This window comes from Ochotona princeps, chromosome 12 (assembly GCF_030435755.1).
Source record: "Ochotona princeps isolate mOchPri1 chromosome 12, mOchPri1.hap1, whole genome shotgun sequence".
NCBI lineage: Eukaryota > Metazoa > Chordata > Mammalia > Lagomorpha > Ochotonidae > Ochotona > Ochotona princeps.
Genome location: NC_080843.1, coordinates 42,947,432 through 42,971,467, shown reverse-complemented (window position 1 = coordinate 42,971,467; position 24,036 = coordinate 42,947,432). Strand labels below are relative to the sequence as shown.

Here is a 24,036-nt window from a genome sequence, read left to right as displayed (position 1 = left end):
TGTCTGTCTCTCACACGTGGGCCACTTCCAATCTTTTGAGTGTGTATGTCTTTGTACTAAAAACTGGTAACGGCCACTACCCCTGCTATTTCTGGATACCAGGGATGCTGAAAGCATAGATGAACTGAGTGACCTGAAAAACCCTCTTTGCAATCTATTCTGTAAAGTGTGTATCTTGATCATATTGTATTAAGCCCTAGGGCAAGATGCTTTACGAATTTTTCCACAATTGTTCTGAGGACAGCAGCACAGTCCTTGTTGATAGGTATGTTTCTTCATAACCTGAAAAGGAAAAGATAATCTAAAACACAGACCAAGATGGACTGCCAATGACACGGTGAAATGTACCTTGACATTACGATACTAGATTTTCCACCAGTGTCAATACCTACAATGCCACAATACAGTTAAACAACAGAATGATGTAATAACATGGGGGAAATAAGGAGAGAAAAAATGGGGAGGAAGAAAGAGGAGATGGAGGAGGGAATCCCTATACCATCAAAACTGTATCATGGAAAATAATAATTTAAAACATACATACTCAACGGGTTAAAAAAAAACCAAAATGGTTAGCAGCTTTGTTCTGATAGCTTCTCTCATTCATAGGCCAAATAAATAGAGCAACTCTAATGATACTGTTGAACAACTGGGAAAATAGAATTGCTACACATTGCCAGTACTCCAGAAAGGAAAATGCCCAACGTTTTTGCAGAAACCAAACCAGATACCAAATGCTAAATTCGTTGCCCTTAGAATCATGAGCCCTACAACACATGGAATGTGACTTTTCCCACCGGTCATATTATATGTAGGCTGATGGTTAGTCCCCCAGTGTCCACTCACTGGCAACTGGTCATAGCAGGGAGTACGTGCTAGGTGATTACAAAGGAGCAATGATGTGTGTAAAAATAATCCAACCTAAAGATCAAGACACCCTCCCCTCTCTTGCCCACAGGCTGTGCCTCTTAGCAATGCCTGGTTTGATGAAAGGTATCACTAAGTCTTGGGAAATAGGCTCTATCAATCCTGATGTCAAGCACCAGGGCGGTCAGCTAGCCACATGATCAACTCAGAAATGTCAGTTCATTTTAATGGTTTCTTGCTACTCACTGATTTTCCTCCAAGGGATAGACCAACTTTGGCCTTGGTTCCATACCAGGAGGGCAGCTTACGGGAAGCTTCTGAGTGTCCTAAACAGTTGACTGACCCTCTGACCCAGACCTGATTAGCTAACACAAGCTGAGTTCCAGGACTACCCAGAATTCTTTATATCTGCTACCAGTTAGTCTCAAGTTACAATGACCAATAAAACTAAAGCTTAGAAATAAATAAAATCTCTAACCTGATAGCGCTCAACTTCCTAGCTGACAATAGCAAAAGTCTTGCTTCTTGCTTCACTGTCTGTGGCTCTCTATACTGTAATTTGTCTCCTCTAAGTGCAAACCTTTATGCATGGAAATATGGCCTTAGCCAAGTTTACACTGGGCCCAGAGACCGCAGAAGCATATTAAGACACAAACTACTGAACTGAAAATCTCTGCGAGAAACTGATTTATCAACTTTCTAGTTGGGAGTTAAATTCTTATCTGAGACCAAAATGCAAAGGAATATCAAAATTACTTATGTCAGGGAGATGACTTTTCAAGGTCTGAGACCCACCCATAGATAAGTACAGACCGTTCCTGCTAGTGGGTATGGGCAAGGGCTTCCTGGGTTTTGCCATTACTTGGTTTTCCAGGGATCTGGGATACCCAATCAAAAAGCAGGGGATGGGAGGAACTGGGGATACTCTTAGCCATTTTCAGTATCTCCCCACCTCACACTTTCAAGATCCCTATAGTTCATGTTTAGAATATCTGCTTAACCTCCAGGATGAATTAAACCTCCAAAGACAAAAAAGAGATGGACCCTTACGTTTCTGTATCCCCAAGCTTGGCCCAAGCAGTCTTTGGGAGATGAAGACAAAGAAGAGGCCTGAAGAAGAAACCCTCACTAACATATCACCCTCCAGTAAGATCTCTATTGTAAAAGACAAAGGCAAATGGTCTGCAGTCCCCTAGGTCCAACCCTTCTTTATCTTCAGAGACTACCCTGGGCAGATAGGCAAAAGTTATCTAGACTTGGCCACTTGTCACAACAGGAGTTTTCTCTCCACCTCCTGAAGTGACCTAAATATATCAGTAGTTTTCAGTGACTGTGTGCTATTGGATGAGATCCAATTGAGAGGAGCAAAGTGCACAACACAATGAGGCCATGGGAATTCTATGCTGCACTCTAAAAGGCACAAAAATGCCTGCAGTGTGCAAGAAGCGGTGCCTGAAGCCCTCCCTCACTGAGACCCTGAGGACCCTTATGAAGAATGGTGCCATAAGCATTTCCTCTAACATAGCACAGAGGGACTTAAGAGTTCTGGAACTCTTAAGTCGTCCTTAGTTCATCAGGGAGACAAAAAGCAACCCTCAGTTTTCCTACTGTGGCTAAGAGACTATGATAAAAGACAGTCTGGTAACTCTGGAGTCCCTGCAGGGGGTGGTGCTCCTCAAGGACAAGTTCCTCAGCCAGTCTACATACTGTAAGTGCCAAAAGATGGTGTCAGAGGCTAACAAAAGCCCGGATGATTTGGTATCTGAAAGCACAAGGGTTTATTATAATTGAGACCAGGTAACAGATAAGAAAAGCAAAAGAGACACAATGAGATGATGGTAGCTTTGCAGAGCACCCTCAAGACAGGCCAAAGAGAGGAAGAGCGAACCCAATCTGCTTTAACTGTCAGAAACCAGGAAACTGCAAAATGTTAAGTCCGCAGAGCCAACAGCCTCTGGGTCCTTGTCCCATATATAAAGGGAACAACTGAGACAGAAAAAACACTGTCCTCTGGCCTGAGGAGAACTAGGGCCAACAAACAACTGGTGCGGATCCTCAGGACAACCTCTACAGGCCCCTTCTGGTGTAAGTCAAGAAGCCCTGGGTGACACAGTATGGGGGTTTTGCTGGTCAACTTCCTTGCTGGTCAATATGGGTGCCCATTCTTTCTATCATTCCCTTCTGTGCTGGACCTAGCTTTCATAGCAAGGTGGCCACTCGGGGGAGGGGGTCCAAGATGATGCAGAGAGAGATATTCCACTCAACCTGTTGCTTGTTCTTTGGGAGATCTCCACTTTATCCATTCCTTTCTACAATCTAAGAAACACCTGTTCCATTAGTAGCCCAAGACATGCATTCCCAGACTCATATGCAGCTCCTATTGCCACTGGGAGTCCTAGGCTGTCTTCCTCTCCTCAAGCAAAGACAGCGACTCTTGTAAAAGTCAGGCTAAGAGCCTTGGCCATTGCACCAATCAAAACCAGTATTCTCTCCACCCAGCAGTAAACAGAGGCTTATAACCTACCATCAAGTGCACCCTTGAATAGGGAATACTGACAGAATGTGTCAGCCCCTACAGATCACCCATTACGGGAATGAATGAATGAATGAATGAAGCCAGACACAGATACATTGGTCCATGATCTGAAGCTTATTAATGAAGCAGTAGTCCTGCTTCATCCAGTACTCCTCAATTCTTACACCTTCTTCACATACCCCAAACTGACCATTTCTTTCCCAAAACTACATCTTAATTATGCCTTCTTCTGCACACCTCTAAACTCAGAAAGCCAGCTCATTTTTGAAAACCCACTGACTGGAACTGGACAGCTCACCTGCACAGAACTGCCGAACAAGGATTTATAAACAGCTCCCACCTATTTGAACAGGGCCTTTGCAGAAGACCTAAAGGGTCAATCTCTTGAGGGGGTTGACGAGATGGTTTTACAATGGAGATGGTTTGCTAGTCTGTTTTCCACAGAAGACTGCAATTTTGGGGATTTGACTAGGTAACTAAGAAGCTCAACTGGTTTATCAGCAAAATAAACTATGTGAGGCTCATCCTTACCTCTGGGGAACAGAACCTGGCCCCAGAGAGAATACTACCCATGCAGCAGATTCCTGTTCCTATGACATTAACACAGCTCCAAGTAACAGGTTGGGGATCCCTAGGTGAAGGGAAACAGCAAAACTCCCATGCCAGGCTCTGCATCAGCACTTAAGAGGCAGTCAGAGCTGGGCTCTCTCCTCTGGCAAAGAAGAAAACGTCAGTTGTTGCCCAAATAAAAGGCTGTCATGAGCAGGGTGCCCCTGTACTAATGTTGCTAAACTCAGTCCTTCAAAACAGAGGGCTAGTTAGACATGCTAACTGCTACCCAAGTGGACATCTATGACAAGTCTCTTATCTTGGCAGGGGTTGGGGGAGGCAATCCAATTAAACTGGACAGGTACAAAATCATACTCACCCTTTCTTGGGTGAACAAGGCCGGAATTTTTAGTCCAACATATGGTCATGGAAATCCTGGATACCGGCACTGCAACTTCCATCCTCTTGTTACTTCTCTTTGGACCACGTGTCTTTAATGTTCTTGTCTATTTCTGTCTCTAAGAGAATATAATCTGCCCAGCTCCAGATTCGTGAGACAGAGCTTGCAGCCTATGCCTTTGGATGACATGACCAGAGGACCAGGCAAGGCAATCATTTCCCAGGTCATCTTCAACATCACAAGACAGACAGAGAAGAATACCTACCCATAATCAGCGCCATGCCCATAGGTCAGTTCTGAAGGAAACACAGAAGACAGACCTTCATCCATGCCACTCCGCTTAAGATCATGAACTACTTCTCTCGAGGGCAGCATGTTAAAGTAGGTAGGTAGACAACAGCCGACATGTGTGAGGGCCAAAGAAAAACAAGAATTTCTGTGTGGATGGAACTAGGCAACAAGCCTTGCTAGCAAACCAGCATTTACACAACAAAAGTGTTGTCACTGTCCAATAACCAGCTCAGGTGCATTCCAGCCCTCCTCTTGGGGGTAGCCTTAGTGCAATCTCATCCGCCCTCAACCAAAGGGGACCCCACAACCAGAAAGTTCTCCCCAGCCCTACACCACCACGAAATGCTCAGCAAGATTCCAGGGTAGGTAAGGGGAGGAGAAGGAAGGCCCCCACACAGCTTGCACAAAAGCTGCAGTCTGCATGCAGACTGAACTGTCAGTTCTGGCCTGAGATGCCCACCTGCTCTTTCAAGTATGCTCTCTGCATTAAGCTGTGACAGCACACAATTACTAAAAAATTAAAAAACAAAAATTACTCATCCCTAGTCACTCGGTAAAGACAATTAGCCTAAAGACCCGAGTAAGAATTGACACTGCAACTATCAGCAAACACTCTAATCATTGCTAGCAGGTGCACTGTTCTATACAACTTTCTTCTCACTCAAAGCAATGAGGATTCATTAGGAATGGCAAGTCTGGGCCAAGCACCATTGAAAATAGTGAGCTTTTTCTTGTGACTGAGATTATAGTCTTAATTATGCAAGCCTGAAGAATTCAATAAGCCGTTCACTATCATGGGAAAAAACACAAGCTTCACAATATTAACTATATTATGCTTGTTAACTACATGAGAGTACTTATAAAACCCTCTGGAAAACGCAATTAAAAATATTTCCCTTTTTTGGTACTGGTACTTGTAGCGAAGCCGATAAAGTTGCTACCTGTGGTACTGACACTCTGCAAAGGACCTGCTCCACCTCCAACGCAGATTCCTGCTAATGCACCTGGGAAACCAGCAGAGAATGGCCCAAATCCTTCAGTCCCTGTACCAAAGATATGGGAAATCAGAAGAAGCTCTTGGCTCCAGGCTTTGGACCAGCCCAATCCCAGTATTCATACCCACTGGGAGAGCAAACCAGTGGGTGAATGTCTGTCTCTTTCTCTATATAACTCTGCCTTCCGTGCAAATAAAATATTATTTTAATGAAGTTTCTTTTTAGTTGATAAACCCTTATTAGTGTTCATAATAATTTTTATCATATAAACACATATAAGAAGAAACATTAGACACATAAAAACAGGGAGTTAATGTTACATTAAAAATATTTTTACCATCTTCTCATGGTCAAGCCACTATCACCATCCACGATTGAGAGATACACACCAATACTAAACTACCATTTCTTTGGGATAATCTCCAAAGGAAACAATTATATAAATTCCAGATATATGGTTATAAGAAAATCAGCCCGTTTTGGCTGTAGCATCCTTAAACATGGGCACCTGGGGCCAAGTTTATGAGATTCTACAAGGTTGCCCTACTCTGGTACCAGAACTAATGGTAAAATGGTAGTGTTTAAGGAGAAAAGCAAATGAGGCAGTTCCAGAGGAGTCTGGGCCTCATTCTACAATTTGTGTAATTCCCTGTCTCTTTTCCTTAAACAGGGTCCCTGTGATAACACAGTTTCCCTGTTGGGAAATAATTCAGTGTTTGGTTTTTTTTTTGTTGTTTTTTTTTTGTATGCCAAGAGTCCTATTCCCTGGCCATATGCTTTAAAAACAGAGAGCTATTCCAGTCGGCAGGTACTGTATTGTTTTGAATATTTTAAACTCAAGTGAAAATACATATTAAAAAAAACCACTTTGTTATTCAGTAGCAAACTCTTTTTTATGTGAACTCGGAATAAATACTTGCTAAATGGGTGAATGAATGAACTCTAAGGACAGTCCTGGAAGTGGAAGGCAGGATGGAAAGTGGCCTGCACTGACCAAACCTGGGAAGGCAGAACAAGCAATACAGGAAACGGTTTGAATGTTAATAATTAGAAACACTAATCCACGTCCCTTGGTCATGGATATTCAGTAGGACCAAGGACAATACAAAGTAGTCATGCCAAGCACAGAAATTTCCTCAGATTTCACCAAAGTTGGACCTCCAGAGGCACAGTCCTTCAGCCGAAAAGACCCCTCCCCCATTCTCTCAATGTTCCCATTCAGACTCCTTGGATGAAACTCATCTACGTGCCCAGATTCCCTGGTCTGGTTTTCTAAGCAAGCCTCAGGCTTCCAAGGGTTGGCAGAATATTCAAGAACAAGGTCACTGCAATGAGTTCGTCATTCTTTACAAAATTCATTTGAAAAACGTCAAAAAGGCTACTGGAGAAGACGGGGACTTTCCGGAGTCTGTTTCAAAGGTTCACATAGGCCCACCAGTTAAGGGGATGAAGCCCCTGCCCTGCCCGCAGCCTGTCTCCCCACCAAGATTCCAGCCAAGCTGCCAAAGGGCCAGTTGTTTCTTACCCCTTGGACTTTGCTCTGAGGAAGCTCATTAAAAATTTATGAGATATTTCTCTGAGTTACATTCTTGGAAAAAATGTCATATCACTAAATGGAAAGGTGATCATGACATAGCCACAGAAGACCTTTCCTTTTTAAAAGCCCCTAACATCTAAGATACAGGAAACTGAATGTAAAATCTGAACTTATAAATTATCAATGCTCACAGCATAAAGCCATCTAAATTGTGTGTAAATCCATTTTAAAACATGAAAACCAACTCTCAAATTACATTAATACAGCATTATTTTAGAGCACTACAAATTATTTTTAAAAACACAGAAATAGATAAGGAATATGAGGTTTCACCCTACTGCACAACGTGGGTCACTTCAATGATTCATGCAATGCAAGAATCATGTTTCTAGAATTTACCGTTGCATGAAAATAGCTTGAGTCAAGTTATAAAGATTTCAGTAAGGTATCCTATATTGAGGCAAAGCATCCCTACTCTGAATCCAATACCTGAAATGCTGACAGATCTGACATTTTTTTTCTAGCATTTTAGATTTTCAGATTAGGAATGTTCGACTGGCAAAATTCATGCAAATACTCCAAAATCTGAAAAACTCCCAAATCAGATAGACTTCTGCTTCCAGGACGTCTGGATAAAGGAATACCCAAACTTTGTAATTCAACATCATTTGGCAGTGGGGGAGGGGAGTATTGGGAAACTGTCTCTATGGTAAAACATGAAATGATATTTTTCCCAAGGGAAAACTAGTTTGGAAATATCATTCACTCAAAAGGGACACAAGCACTGGATACCATCTCTGTGCCATGTGGCCAGTTAGTGGTGAGGAATCAGTGGTGTAACAGAAGAATCTTAATGCTTACAAGCAAAGCTCAGTCTCCACATGCCCTCCTGCCCCCACACCCTCTCCATACACACATACCAAGATGTCTCTGGCCACACGCACTCTGTGTCTTACAGCAGACAGTGAGCACAATGCCCAGCAACCTCAGGATGCACTCTTGCCCCACTCAACCAATCTCAGGAGCTAACTGCACATTCAGTACTAACTACACACAGGTCTCAGTCTTAACCACTCAGAAATCCACTCAGCACCTCAAACCCAAGTCTGACCTGTGAGAACTGGTCCCCTTTCGGTTCACAGGGAAGCAGATGAATGAAGATTTTCAATAATGGGCAAGGCCATGACCTCACAAAGGGCCTCACCTATCAGATGACCCAATTCAGAAAGTTCTTTTTTAACAATGAGCTGAAATCATTCCTCCATGAATTTAACTACACTCTCTGTCCTGCACCAGGCCTGCCTACTGCAGCTCCTCCATGGTAATCCCTCATATATTAAAAAGACATCTGGCGGGGGAAGCAGGTGTTGCGACACAGCACATTCTGTCACCACTTGGGACACCCATATCCCGCAACAGAGTGCCAGTTCAGGTCCCAGCAACACCGCTTCTTCTCCAGCTTCCTGCCCATGCACCTGAGAGGCACTAGAAGATGGCTCCGGTGTTGGTGTTCTGCTTGCTGCATGACTGACCCAATGGAGTTCTGGGCTCCTGCTTTTCACCTAGCCCTGCCCCGGATGTTGAGGGTGTCTGAGGGGTACACCAGCTGCCTGACCTCTCTCACATGTGTGCTCTCTGCTCTCTCTCTTTCATTCTCTGTCTCTGTTTCCCTGTCACCATGACTCTCAAGTAAACATTTTATCCCAGATTTTTGAAAAAAGAAAGTACTCTTAAATGCCAATATTATAAGAACTTTCGTAATATTGCTTACCTTCCTTCAACATTTCTGCATAAAATATACTGCCCCAAATCTAATGAACACTCTATACAGCTTATGACCATTCAGCATATGACTCCCAATGACTTGAGGTGGAAACAGACATGTAATAACCTATTATAGGGACACCATTTGACCTATATTTATTCAAAAAAATAGGAAGGATTGCAGAGTGGTCAGGAATACAGACCAAGGTAAGATGGCCTTCTAGATGTTTTACATATCATATTTTAGTACTCTGTTGTAAATTTATCACTTACCAAATGGAAGCCAAAACAGCTATCTTTTTTTTTTTTTTATAATCCATTTTATTGTATTGTTGTTGACAATCTTTACATAGTTAACTATAGTTGAAGGAAAATCAAGAAAGAGAAGAAAAAAAAAAAAAAGGTTCAGGGGGATAGGGAGGTGGGCAATGCTATTATGTCCATATTGTTTCCATCATGTATCTGAGGTAAAAGGGGATATTGAGGGAGAAGCCCCACCCGGTTTCCCGCCCACCCCAAGTCCCGGATGTGGGGCATGCTCTGAGATATGTGCTGAAGTGGAGTTAATAGTTCTCCAGTTATGAGTCACTGCCAGTTTCGCTCGATGAGGTGGTCCACTGATTGATATGGTCCATCATGAAGTCTCCATTTGTCCCATATTTCGCTGCCAACAAGTAGCTGAGATGAATGATTGTCCTATTCTGTCTTCTGTCTTTTCTTGGTTAGAATTCTGAGTCCAGCAGTTCAAGTGGGGAGATCTCCAAAGATACTTTGAGGTATTCCCAGACCAGATTCTTGTATGTTCTAGCAAGCACAGGGCCCGGCACAGTCCATCACCCTGATCAGCTGGTGGTTGCAATTGCTGTGTTGGTTCTGTTTTCAGTCCCGAGTTGCACTGGAACCAATGGGTGTTGCAGTCCAGTCTGGTTCAGCCCTTACATCAACCAGTGGGAGCTGTAGCCTAGTTGGGGCGACCCACAATAACCCCCACCAGACCGCCCCCTACCCTGGTTTGCCAGTATGTGTAGCAGAAGACCAATCTGTCCCCCATCCCATTTGGCTCTGGTACTTGTCAATGGGTATTAAAGCTTGGTTTTATCTAACCAACTCAACCATCCAGCCCTCACAGATATTGTTGAGTACCTCTCTATCTAGCCATCCCAGCCCCCGTCCTAGTTTTCATGCCCTCCCACGGGAATAGTGACCCAAGAAGGGGGAACCCACTTTTTCCCTCCCAGGTCTCTCTGTCCCGGTTTATGCACTCTTTAGGTGGTCCTGTGATTTGACTCGACAGAATTAGTCCCCAGTGCCAGCTTCTGCCAGCTGATGCTGTGGCCCTGATCTTGTCCACATGCAGCGCACAGGTGTTGTAGCCTTGCTTAGTCGTGTCTGTCTCTATCCCAGCCAACACTCTCCAGTGGGAGTGGTTGTCCAGCGAGGGGACCAGCCCCTTAACCCCCCCGCCAGCTCTGCCCCTCCCTTCCTGGATCTCACGTGTGCTGGATGGGTGCTGCATTCATATCCAGTACAGGCAACCACGCCCTGGCGTTCCATAATGTGTACTGGTTTTGTCGCAACCAAACCCGGCCCATTCCACACTCTGTTCTGGTGATCGGATTTGCCAGAGGATGACATGAACTGATTCAGCCTGGTCTGCTCCTGACCCATGCCGAATGCATGCCAGTGGGAAACTTTCCATGGCCTATTCTGGGCTGTTTCCAATCATGCTTCTCGCGCTTACCTGCAGGGACTGTGTCCTGCCAGAGGAGTTGCAAAACAGCTATCTTATAGAACACAAAGAAGTGAGTTATCATTCTAAACGGAGTCTCAGAGATTAAAACATGTAAAGTAGGCAGCTGATTTATTTAAGTGATCAATCACTGTGGTGATTACCTAATAATTTTTGTGTGATAGTCACAAATAACAGGAAAAGAAAAAAGCTTTTGGCTACTTCTTTTGTAACTAAACACTGAGCTATTGTTGGATAAAAGTGAACTCACACTTTCTCAGGGTCAGGTTCGAAGGTTGTGTTACTTCTCTGGGGAGATGAACTGAGTGAGCTATGCTTACTGAGAAAAGGCCAAGGTAAGACAGGATACACAGGAAGATCTTCCTCTAAAAACATAACCTGTTCACTTTACCCAATTAGCCTATGGGTGCATTTCTGATATTTTACATGTCACAGAATATTCTCTTTGTTGGTTTAATCTTCATAGGAAGAACCACAATTTAATGCTAACCAACTTGCAGTCATACCTACTATGACAAGGAAACCCTGAGCTGTAACGGCTCTTTGTTCCAGTGCCCACTTAATTCTAAAAGTAGGGAGTACAACACCATGCCTGTACTTAATCAAGCAAGTCACCCAGCATGGATGTGCAATAACTGTGAGATTTCTCTCTCATACAAACAGCTATAGATACTCACCAAAACAATAAGGGTGGTTAGTCAAACTTTTTCTCATTAAAACAAATAAGCAAGTAAAACACACATATGGTACTTTCTCCACAAACATCCATAAGCTGTTTTAATGCCAACACAAAAATCTCTTCAAAATGATGATTCATTTATTTAAACTTCAGCCTGGTCATCATTAAACTCTAAAGACAAACATTGTTTGACCAGCATGCTTGGGAAGCCTAACATGTACCACGTGATTGAGATGACTTTCAAATCATTAAAAGGCTTTTTGTTGCAAACAGTATTTACCTCACAAGCTGTAATTTTAATTTCATTCATTACCAAATGAACTTCCAACAATACTTGTATGAGACAGATATGGAAACAAATCTACACTATACTTCTAAGATGCACAGAATTGAGTTCACCCATATTTCTCTTCTAAATTCCCAAAATTTAGGAATTAAGGACACATTTCCACTTGTGAAGAAAATAAAGGAAGACAAATTCAGGGTAAAAACAGCCACAGGAATGCACATGCCCATCATGGTGCTAGGCATTCCCATGTATGATCACATTTGCTGTCATCCTCATCAACCTAGGAAGACAAGTACCACTGTGACCCTCAATGGCTGAGTGGACATCAGCATTAGAGGGAATCACTAATGTGGTGAGTCAGGACCCAAAGCCAGGTCATTGGACTTCAGAGGCTAAGCGCTCAACTTCTGCAATTGGGTAAATCAAAAACATCTGGAGGAATCCACATCCTGGTGAACAAGAAAAACCATGATGAACATGGGAAGAGAGGGGCCAGCACAGGCAAAGCCTATCCACTGGGAGAGGGATGCTGTGCCAAGACATGCAGAGGATTGAGCGTCCCTTCCAGAGCGGACAACCAATGGGAAATCAAGGCTTGTCTCGAACCGCATTTAAGATTACCTTCTGAGTGTGTCAGCGAAAGTAAAACCCCAAAACAAAACAAAGGAAAATGAACTCCAAAAATAAAAACAAAAGGAGCAGGTATTTGATACGGTGTTTGAGGATCTGCTCTGAAAATCCACATCCACTCATCAGCTATCAAAACCCACATCAGAGTACCTGGATCCATTTGGATCCCAGCGCTGCCACTGTGTAACCAAGGAAGCAGCAGGTGATGGGTCAACATGCAGGGGGCCTGATTCAGGCTCCTGGCATCAGCTTGACCCATTCCCAGCTGTTGTGAGTGTTTCAAGAATGGATCAGCAGACAAATATATATACCTATGAATATATATCTCTCTGTGCCTTTCTAATGTAAAAAATGAACCAAAAACATACAGATTCTTTAATCATAGAAAATGTCATGGTAGAAATTAAGTCTCCAAGAATTTGGTGAACAATAATCTAAAGGATTGTGAAAGAAAAAACAGGCTGTTCGGGGCTATCCTTTTCCGTTCCCCAATCACATCTCTGCAATCTAAAGCAAAAAGCCTGATTTCAATGGTAGCAGATTTTGCTTTTGTTTTTGCCTTTACAGAAAACATGTATAAAACTATAAATTCAAAATGTGATCAAAATTGGCATTCTCAATATAGGTTATTGATAAAAGTGAACATGCACATGTAGAAGAATAGAATTAGGTCTGCATCTCTTTCCATATAAAAAAATCAACTCAAGATGAATCCAAGAGACATGATATAAGACATGAAACTATGGTATGGATTGAAGAAAACTCAGGGCAAATACTTCAAGGAATTCATTTCTTGGACAGACCCCTAAAACACAGGCAGTAAGAGCAAAACCAGACTAATAAGATTCTATCAAACTTAGAAGCTTCTGCATAGCAAAGGAAACCATTTCTACAGTGAGGAAACATCCAATGGAATGGGAGAAAATGTAGGCTACTTTTTCAATAAAGGATTTGTATCGGCAACTCAAAAACTTCAACATGATGTTGGGCAGCTTTCAGGCTATGTCAGAGGTTGCCTTACCTTGTAGAACCTTCATTTGCAAGCCCTATTTTCCCAAAGATGTCAGCAGTGGATATTCAGACTAAGAATAAATTTTCCATTTTCCATTTACTATTTATAGATTTTTTTCCCATTTTCCTTTGTCACGGTATTATCCTCTAGGAGAGGAGGGATGGCCATAATGAAGCACAATTTGGTCACTCTTGTGTTCTCTAGTCATGATGTCACCAAATTATACTATTCACTTCTACCATGAGGTAGACAAAATAAATAACATAGTGGTAGTAGTGGCCAGCATAATAAAACAAGGTGGGATGTTTAGATATTTAAAAATAGGATGATCAATTACTTGTTGAAAACACAACTCTTACTCCATTTTATGTCTTGAAAAGTTCATTTGCGGTAATGAACTAAGCATTGTGCCTTTCATGTTAGTCTCCACAGTTCTAGCCCAGCAAACTTCAGAAACTATGGGTGCTTGAATAAAGACATTTCTTCAAAATATTTCAACAAAGTTTCATGTGTAAAATAAACTTGCATCTCACTAATACACAACTCCCAAGAATTACAGATGAGGCACTATGACGACATTGTGAAGCCAAGGCAGAATATGGTAAATTCCAGAAGAAAGACAAGTCAGGAAAGACCGCTTGTGGCAGGAGGGCCAACAAAGAACTAAATAAGGATCGAATCTCTTCTCCCAACCTGTGTTTTTCAGGTCTGTTTGCTCTTGTCTATTCCAAACACTAAACTGTGTATTCACTTGAAACTTTTACATCCTTTAAATCTTTAAGTTTCAAAATCCTGGCCCAGCGTAGGAACTTAATGGCTAAAGCCTTTGCCCTGCATGAACTAGGATCCCATATGGGTGCCGGTTCATATCTCAGCTGCTCCACTTCCCATCCAGCTCCCTGCTTACAGCCTGGGAAATAAGTCGAGGATGGCCTAAAGTTTTGGGACCCTGCATTTATGTGAGAGATGGGAGGAAGCTCCTGGATCCTGGCTGCAGTTCAGCTCCAGCCGTTGTGGCCACTGGGAGAATGAACCATTGAATGCAACATCTTTCTCTCTGTTTCTGCTTATCTCTGTAAATCTACCTTTCCAATGAAAATAAATAAACCTTAAAAGAAATTTTTGAAATTCTCTCTCAGATTAATTGTAGATCTCTTTATTTTCCCATCCAAGAATCTCCATAGAAGGAATGGGACCCAAGGGAAAGCAAGTATAGGTCTAGCAAGATTCTTCCTGTCCCCGTGCTAAACAACACTCACCTGGGAGGAAGGAATAAACAACACTGTTGTCACAGGCCTCTGACAATTTATCAGAAGCCCTGTATTCAGTAGTTATTGGATCCTTTTACCCATTAACCCTCCTTGCCCTACTTTCAAAAACTGTGATTTCAGATGAAGAAGATGGATGAGTTATATTGATCCCTCAAACACCCAGAAATCCTTTGGTCATTCTGTTCAATATGTCCTATAAACACATCAACCCTGGATCAATTCATTTGTTCTGTGCTTCCACTTAAGGGAATGTAATACGCATAAAACTTAAGGACATGACTAAATGTGATCGCCAATATTTTGACAGCCACTATGAGGATACTGCAAAAAGTTCTTAGAAAATGGAATTAAAACGTAAGTTTTCTTTGCTGCAGAAATCTTTTGTACAAGTCTACGTGTAACTTTCCCATAATAAACATTTTGCAACTCATTTTTGAAAACTCACCTGTATTTACTTCTTGTGACTTCTCTGCTCAGTTTCAATTCTATTTTTTCCACAGAAACTATCTGACCCTTCCTTAACTCTCCTAACAGATAACGTTGGCTTTGATTTTCACTAAGAAAACAGCAACGTTCATTTGAAATGTATGAACTTGCTGCACATTCCTGCTTCTCAAAGTTCTCTGCTCATGGCTGATGTTGTGACCTGTTTCTGGTTTCTAAACCTTCAGCTGACAAAGCCCTCTTGCTCCAACCCCCTACCCTCCTCCCTCAATTGTAATATCCTCAATCTCTTTTCATATAAACACACTCAAAACCGAAGACAAGCAAAAGAGCAACAACAACAACAAAATCCAAACTCTCATCCACCCTAAGCATTCTTCTAGGTGTAACTGTTTCCATTTAGTAGCACACGTTTTAGCAAAAGTCACCTAGCCTAGCTCGGAGTCCTCTTCACTTGGCAGTCACAATGCAGACAAGTGCAAGCCACCCCTCCACGCCCATCAGCGGGACCATGTGACCTCCAAGTTAACAACTCCCACAGCACTTCTCAATTCTTCTTTGACTTGACCTGTCCATAGTATGTGACATTCAACAACTTTCACCATAAAACTCCCTCCACTGAATTGCCATACCATTGCTGCCTCCTGGTTCTCCTTCTGCACTTCAATGTTCTCTCTTTGGTCTTTATTGGCCAAACCTTGCATTTTAACATTTTTCCCAGGATTCTATTCTTGGCTTTTCTCTTCTCAAACTAAATTCTCCCTGGGGATGGGGAGAGGGAATGGAATATTTACGCTATGAGTTATTACACATGCCCATAAGTCAATACGACTAACTTTGAGTTCATCCTCTGCCTCGCCCACAAGAACCCTACCAACACTCACCTCCATCACGGCACTGCTCTGCCTCTGTTTACCTGATTGTCTTCCCTGCCCTGGCATGCCAAGTGGATAGACACAACACACTCACATCAGAGGACCAGGAGTGTGGAGTAGGAAGACAACACCAACAAAACAACACATCGTACCAGAAGAACACGTCGTTATCCACAGTCCTCCACATGAACTTCTGTGAGCTATACAAACAACCCTACGAATATCTTCAGGGAAAGGATTGTACGAATATGTGCATAAAATCTTTAAGATTGTAAATACATATGCAATTTTAAGATTCACACAAACATGTGTGTGCACACACGTTTTTTCATTTCTTATGCTTCATCAAGCACTTGGCACATAAAATGAGTTCAATTTGTAATTTTTGAATGAAAGAAGCCTACAAAGAATGGGATATCTGAATTAAACTTCGAAGAATTGGTAAGATTTCAACAGAGTGCCAGGAAAGCCCAGGACAAGATAGAACTGATAATGTGGGTAGGCAAGTAAGGATAAATCAATTATCAGTACTACAAGAGGCATAAGGCACAGATATTGCAAGACTTTCTGACTGAACTGCAGAAGCAATTTGTAGCCAATGGAGAATAATCTAGGCCTTTTAAGCAACGCAGTTTGTGAATGGAAAAGCAGCAGCTAGCCTAAAGGACACCTCTTATGTAGCCATCAAGCAAATTACCTAAGGGAGGGATCCAGCATGGTAGCCTAGTGGTGGCTATAGTCCTTGTCTTGCATGCACTGCAATCCCATATAGGTGCAGGTTCTAATCCCTGAGATCCCACTTCCCATCCAACTCCCTGCTTGTGGCCTGGAAAAGCGATCAAGTATGGCCCAAGGCCTTGGGACCCTGCACCCACATGGGAGACCCAGAGGAAGCTCTGGGCTCCTGGCTTCGGATCGGCACAGCTCTGGCAGTTGCGCTCTCTTGGGGAGTGAATCAGTGGACGGAAGATCTTCCTCTTTGTCTCTCCTCCTCTCTGTATATCTGCCTTTCCAATAAAAATAAATAAATCTTTTTAAAAAATAACAAATTATCTAAGGGAGAAGACATGGAAGGATGAATTATGGCATCTGATTGACAGTAAGTAGAGCAAAACTATAAGCAGAGAAATCCTATTTTTAAGACTGCAAGTAACAAATTTTTGTATACTCAAGAACAACAGAATTAAGTGAAATATCAAAAGAAGTTAAAAAATTTCACATACTAAAATTAATCTAAAAAGGAAAAAAGCCTAAACTATACACATAACCTCATGTTTACTAAGCAATCACAAAGTGTACTGGATGTTGGAAGATACAATGAACTGACCAGAGTTCATCACATTAGTAAGACCTTCAATAGGCATAGATTTCAAACATTTGCTGGCTGGGCTGTACGTGTTTAAGCCAAGCCACAGGGCACAGAGTTCACAAACTAGCCCCTACCGTGAAGCTGTTGTTCGCATTTTTTGTGCTTGCTTCAGCTACGCTGGCATCGGAGAGGTCAACTTCATCAAATATGAGAGACTGTTAGCAAGAAAAAGAACACAACATGCGTTAGATGAAAACCGAATTCAATGGTCCTCCCCACACTGCTACTCCCAGGTTACAACTAAGAAGGTATGTCAGGAATTGGGACTAGAAAACACAGGGAAAGCTAGTTAGTGCTACTTCATAGTACGTTCTTAGGAAACAGGAGCAAAACCATACAGCATAACAAATCCATAAATCCCAAACTGAAAAGACTTCAGCCCTGTTCCCAACCCCCAGCACTACCACATCCACTGCTTCAGAGCAAATATCTTGTACCTTCTGGAAGCAAAACAGCTACCAATTATGAGCAGCGTGCAGAGTGAGCTGCACATCCCCACATGAGGCATTGCCAGGAAAGCTTAAAGCCACCCTGCCCAGGGGCCAGAGGCAGGTCACTGTTCCCAGGCTCACTAGGTGACAACTGAAAACACGGTGAGTATCTGAAACTTTGGAACCTGCCTTTACTCATCCACAAGCATACATTCAACGCAGACGACAAGTGTGTTCTGCAGACAAAGATGTCACTACTTTCTCTTCTTAAAAGTGACTTTAGCCACTAAAGGGGATCAGCGGTAAAAAATGTGCAAGTGAGCAAATCAAGACATTCCAGCAGTAAATGTAACTTGCCACACTGAGTCAGTCAGGGTTCACACTCCTTTGGGATTCTTCCTACAAGGAAGTAGTACAACTCTAGAACTGTAGGAAAGGGGGCTCCCTTTTACTGTCAGCGCTAGGCATCCCAGCCCCCAGCATCCCCAAAGGGTGAGGCTAGTCTACTTGATTCTTGTTCTCTTACTAGAACTATCACAGCCCGAAAAACAGACACAATTCACTTTAACCCAGGACACTCCTAAAAGTGGGAGAGCAGAGATGCCAACGAAGTTTTGCAAAAGGTCACAGATGATTTCTCTAGCAGAAGAAAACAAAATAAACTCTTCCTTTTGTGAGGATTAGAAGAAAAACTATTTGAGGCAGACCCTAAAGCGAGTAGGGAGTTCCATCAAAAGGAGATGTAGGGTGGGCATTTTGCCTGGCAGTTATGATGCTGCTGAGGGAGCCCACATCCCACTTCAGAGTACCTCGTTTGGGTCCTGGCCCATCTGCTTTAGGTTCCCGATTGCTATTCAAGTGCACCCAGGGAGCAGCATGTGCTCAAGTAGGTGGGTCCCTGTCGCCCACACAGAAAATCCAAACTGGGTTCCAGGCTCCTGACTTTGGCCTAGTGCAGCTCTGGCCTCTGTGAGCAGCTGGGGACTAACCACCAGATGGAAAAATTATGTTTCTTTCTCTGTCTCTGTCTTTCAAATAAAGTGAAAAGAAATAATAGAAACAAAAGAGGCCAAGGCTGGAGGCCATCAATCATTGTCACTTGCAACCAACTTGCTAAGTCGGAATGGAGCCAGATCAGAGGCAGCTCTGAGCATAATGACTTTTAAAATAAGATTATCTTATTTGGTTATTACCGCTACATAAACACTTTGTTAGTGCTTCCACTGTGGCTGCATAAACTAAGAATTAGTTCAGTTTATTTGTTCTACCCTGTGGCTTACAACTCTACTAACTATATCAGGACCATAAAATTTTCAAAATGAAAATGATTTATTTTGTACAACAGCAAGGGATTTCAATGTTTATTCTATTTTATGTTATTTTATCTTGTGTTTAAGAGGCAGAAAGACAGGCAGATCAGAGCCAGCTCCCATCCACTGGCTAACTTCTAAAATGCCCAGAAAGGCCAAGATGAGGCCGGGATGAAGTGGCAGGAACTCAGTCCAGGTCTTGCATGTGGTTGGCAGAAATCCACTGACTTGAATCACTGTCTCCTGGGGTCTGCAGTGGCAGGAGGTCACAGTCAGGAATCAGAGCCAGAGCTGACTACTGAGTCCATGTACTCTGATACGGGGATACTAAGTGCTGATATGAAGTGCCAGGCTAAATGCCCACCCTCAAATGTTTATTTTTCAAGTACTACTAAAGCATTGGTTTTAATGGAGGCTTATCACCACAAACTTTTCTCCCAAAAGTGCAGTATCATTTTATTTAAGTGACATATGAAATTACTTTATCTCTAATATTATTTCCATTGCTAATTGCTGGCATAACGGACTGCATGTCAGACACCGTGTAAGTGCTCGACATGCATCATCTTCTCTAAGCCTTTTGTCAACAACTGCTGTCCACAGTCGCTCCACTGGAATGTGCTGGAAGCAGCACGTGAATTCTTGCCTGAGTCCAGAGCACAAATTCTTGGCAACTCTAACAACTTTCATGGTCAAAGTTTTCTAGAGTAAAAAGTAGCAGAAAGGGGGAAAATGTAAGACTTGGGGTTTATTCTGATTACATTTTATGTTTTATTTCATTTGGAAGGGAGAGAGAAAAACAGGGAGGGGCTATATCAATCTCCAATGGGATTATTCTCAGGAACACATCATGGGACTAACTCAAATAGAACTCCCTGTGATGGGAGTGACCCAGGTGATCGCAGAGGCACCCCCAAGACAAGAACAGCTCAAAGAACCAACATGCTAAGTTCGTCTACAACCTCAGTGTTTGAAATCAGCACTCCTCCAAATTACCTTTGAATCCTTTGCATAATAAAGTGTACGGCCTCGAAGTTTGAAATATCGCTTTTTCCACCTTTGGAAAGAACTGGTTTGCTTCAGTAGTTGTCCCTCTTTGATACTGGTCTGGGGAAGAGCATAAACACACGGTTAAGAAATTCAGAGTAAATTACATCTTACTATTAATGCTTTAAATAATATTTCCCATGTCTTATCAATTACCTGAGAGATATTTAATTCTCACTACAGCTGAATCATGGCAATACATATGCAAAACCCCAAATGAATAAAAGCAAATGTGACGTGGTTGTTTACCCTCAAAGAACTCATAAATGGTATGAGTATGCACAAACTTGTACTTGCTGCCAAGTGTGATGTGCACACCACCTTCTATATGCATAACTGAGTGAGGGGAGAGGTACGGTGCAGTGCAAAGGTTAGAAAAACACATGGGCTCTGCAGCCAAACACCATCACTTAATAGCTAGGGGATCTTAGGAAAGTCACTAAACTCCTTCATGCCTTTCTTTATTCATCTGTAAAGTGAGGGTGACCAAACAATACCATCATGTAGGACTGCAGTAAGTCATAAATGAAAACCACAGGAAGGACTTTGTGTCTGACACATAGCAAGTGCACATTAAATGTTAGCTATCACACCTATGTTTTATTATAACAAACAAAGCTACGAAGAGCTTCACATGTTGGTCTAGACAATCACTGGGACCTGCCCCAGTGGATGTCAAACAATTCCTCCCAGAGGACAAGGTCCTGAAAGGGTTTATCAGAGTTACACAGTGGGGAGAAGGCATGCTAGATACGTGCAAGGTTTAAAACAGAATAGCTATTTGGGGAGTCTTTAAAGAACACTGTGCTATAAATGCAGCAAAGGAGAAGAAAAGGGGGATGATAGATGTGGCTACACAGGTTGACAGGGCTCTGTGGCTCTGGCCTAGACCCTGTGTTACAAACTCTGTGAATGGGCCAAGTGTGATGGGACAGAGGCTAAATCCTCGCCTTGCATGCATGGGATCCTATATGACTGCCAGCTCATGTCCTGGCTGCTCCACTTCCCATCCCTGTTTGTGACCTGGGAATGCAGTAAAGGAGCTCTCTTCCCATCTACTGACAGTGGCCACTTGGCTTTCACAGAGGCATATATGCTCATGCTTAGGGCCTGGACACGATCTATTCTCTCCTCTTGATCTACTCTGACCTCAGATTTCGCTCTAACCAATTCTTCAGCCTCCTCCAAGTCTTGATCTTTGCAAAATGACCAGTCTAACAGTGCAACTTGTACTTTTTCTCTATATGTCCTCCATTCTGATCCTATTAGCCACCCACACCAAATGCCTTCCATCATTTAATATAAAATGCAATCTACTTACTATCACATTCATTGTGCCACTTCTTTTAGAATATAAGGTTCCTGAGTTTATTATATTGAATAACATTAGACTTAGCATTTCATTTTCATTGAAAGGCAAGAAGAAAGTTTCCTAGAGTATCCCTTTAACATTGTCCTCACTGTACATGTCATGAAGACTAGTTCAAATAGATCCTGTCGGAATGGAATCAGAGATGGAACACATAACTCCAGTCAGTGAGGGTAGTAACATTACAACAAATAGCAGCTTACAGAACTAAAATTTTAAATCATCACAGTGGACTACACGCTGACACTTCTCAAGTGCCTAGAACATCATCTAGCACATGTAAGGGTGTGATCTGGAAGAATGCATGGCAGATGCTGAGATTAAACTCTTCTGGATCCCAGAGTCTGTTTCCAAGTTTTGCACCATAATACTTCATATCATCAACAAGTGAAACATTAAGAAAAGGGAAGAGCCTCCACTAAGGGTACTTGCTACGTTAATATTCACTTTAAATTTCCCTAAACAGTATACTCTACAACTTAGTCTAAGAGTGTCTCAGAAAATACTGTTCAGATGACTGTAATTTAGTGGTGACAAAATACTGAAACTTCCTACACCAAAGAGCCAATTTCGTATGCGACAGACAGGCTTCCAGCATGGCTCTACCTATGGCACAAAACTCAGGTCACTGCAACTCTTTATGCTCTACTTTCCTTTTGTCAAAACCGGCAAGAACAGCATCAACTTCACAGGCTTGTTATAACTAACTTAATTATAAGATAATTACAAGATAATGCCTGGAGAGCACTTAGTACACTGTCTGGGTTCGAGAAAACATTCAGTAAGTGGCACAAAGTGTTATTATTATGATATCATTATGCTATTAAGTTCAGAGAGTATTTGCCAGGCATCAAATTATGAGCTTCCTGGAAGAAGTAAATAAGTATCCACAGGCCACTGTCAGGGCAAATAACAGCTGGAGGAGATGGAGAAGACCAAGAGATGAGGTGATGGGAGACCAAAGCCAGGACAAGCTGGCCACGGCAGGCAGTCTGCTTTTCATCCTAAGTGCACGGAGCAAGCAGCAATGTTTGAGGCAGGAAAGCGACACCTAGGAAACAGGTGAGAAAGGAAGTAGGGGCACAAACAGGTAGCTGCTGGAGCCCAGAGGGGGAAACACACACAGACATCAGGTCTAGAGCCATGGCGTGGCCTACTGAGACAGAAACAGGTGTGTCTCAGAGTTTAACACTGGGGGGTGGGAGAGGCAGTATCTCCTGGACATGCTGACAGAAAGAAAGGGCAAAAGAGGAAAGAAGTCTGGAAGGACATGCCTTGAGCAACTGGATGCAAAGGACCAGGTAAGAAAAGATGTCCACAGGAAAAATGCACTGTCCAACAGAACCGGCAAGAACCACGAGGCCAAGATGCATTCTCCGGAGATTCATATGGGCAGAACCACAGACGGGAAGACTGAGTATACTGGTGTTGCTGGGCGTAAACTTGAGTCCACTTGGACCTCCAAGTCTCCTGGCCTGCTCACAGAAGCTCTCACTCTCAGATAGGAGGTGAATGGGATCATGCCAGGCAGAGGCCCGGCCAGCCCCTATGGCAAAGCCTCTCCTTGGGCCGAACCTATGAGGAGCGGCTGAGCATCCGGATCCCCAAGTCTGCCACAAAAACCTAGGCTTCTGAGACAAACATACCGTGGGAACTGCCAGTTTCGTGTCATGATGCAGGAATTCCACAGCACAATCGATGCTATCACTTTAAAGGTATCTGGTCTACAGACAACAGAGAATTCTCCAAGAGAAAAAAATCTGTTCATGCATTTTCAAATTATCCCCCTAACAAGGTTAGGGAAAAAGGAGTGAGAAGCATTCAGAGCAGAGAACATTCTAAAAAAAAAAAAACCTCAGCAAGATCTAACGTGTATCTAGGGAGAATATTTTATATCCTGAACTAAACAACTAGAGGTACTTTAAAGTTTGTGGGGGCTGGAATTGTAGTGCTGTGGATAAATCTGCTTGCACCACCATCATCCCATGTGGACAGAGTTACAGAGGGGGAGAGAAGTGAGAGAACAAGCCAAACCAGGACCTCCATCCAGCTCTCCCACAGGAGCCATTTGGCTCTGCTTTCCCAGCTGCACAGAAGGGAGCCGGATGGTAAGTGGAGCAGCTGGAATTCAACCCAGTGCTCAGATGAGACGCCGGCATCACAAGCAGTTTAACCTGCTGTGCCACATTGCTGGCCCCAATAACTGCCTTCATTGTATAAACTGCACTAAGATTTTGCTCAAAATTAAAAAAAAAATCAAGAAAATATAAATAATGGTATAAATTTTAAAATGCAATATAATTTAAATCGATTGAGGTCAAGAGTGGTGTATTAAGTAGATATCAATATTAACTACATGTGAAATGGTCAGATTTATCACACTCAATTTATATAAAGAGAAAGACACCCATGTTGGTGATCAAAATGATTTCAAGTATTTTAAATATTTTACGGGTTTTAAATAGTCATGTATCTTAAGAATTCAGAAAATTTATGTTAGCATCAATTAAGTCATAAATACAAACCTCAGGAAAGCAACACTGAAAAAGTTTTATTATTGAATAATTACAATAAAACATGTAAAGCATACAATGCAATATATTTTGACAAACGTCTTTGTA

The 24,036-nt window shown here is 42.5% G+C and overlaps 1 protein-coding gene across 4 annotated transcripts in view; it reads right to left on the bottom strand.

Moving 5' to 3' along the window:
- The window catches only part of DGKH (diacylglycerol kinase eta), a 183,066-nt gene that overhangs the window by 79,428 nt on the left and 79,602 nt on the right, over nt 1-24,036 (bottom strand). For all 4 annotated transcript variants that reach the window (XM_058670690.1, XM_058670692.1, XM_058670693.1 and 1 more), the window contains exons 3-4: nt 19,996-20,106; nt 17,333-17,413 (exon numbers count right to left, since the gene is read on the bottom strand). In XM_058670690.1, coding sequence (XP_058526673.1) covers nt 17,333-17,413; nt 19,996-20,106 — 192 coding nt within the window. The remainder of the gene's footprint in view (nt 1-17,332; nt 17,414-19,995; nt 20,107-24,036) is intronic.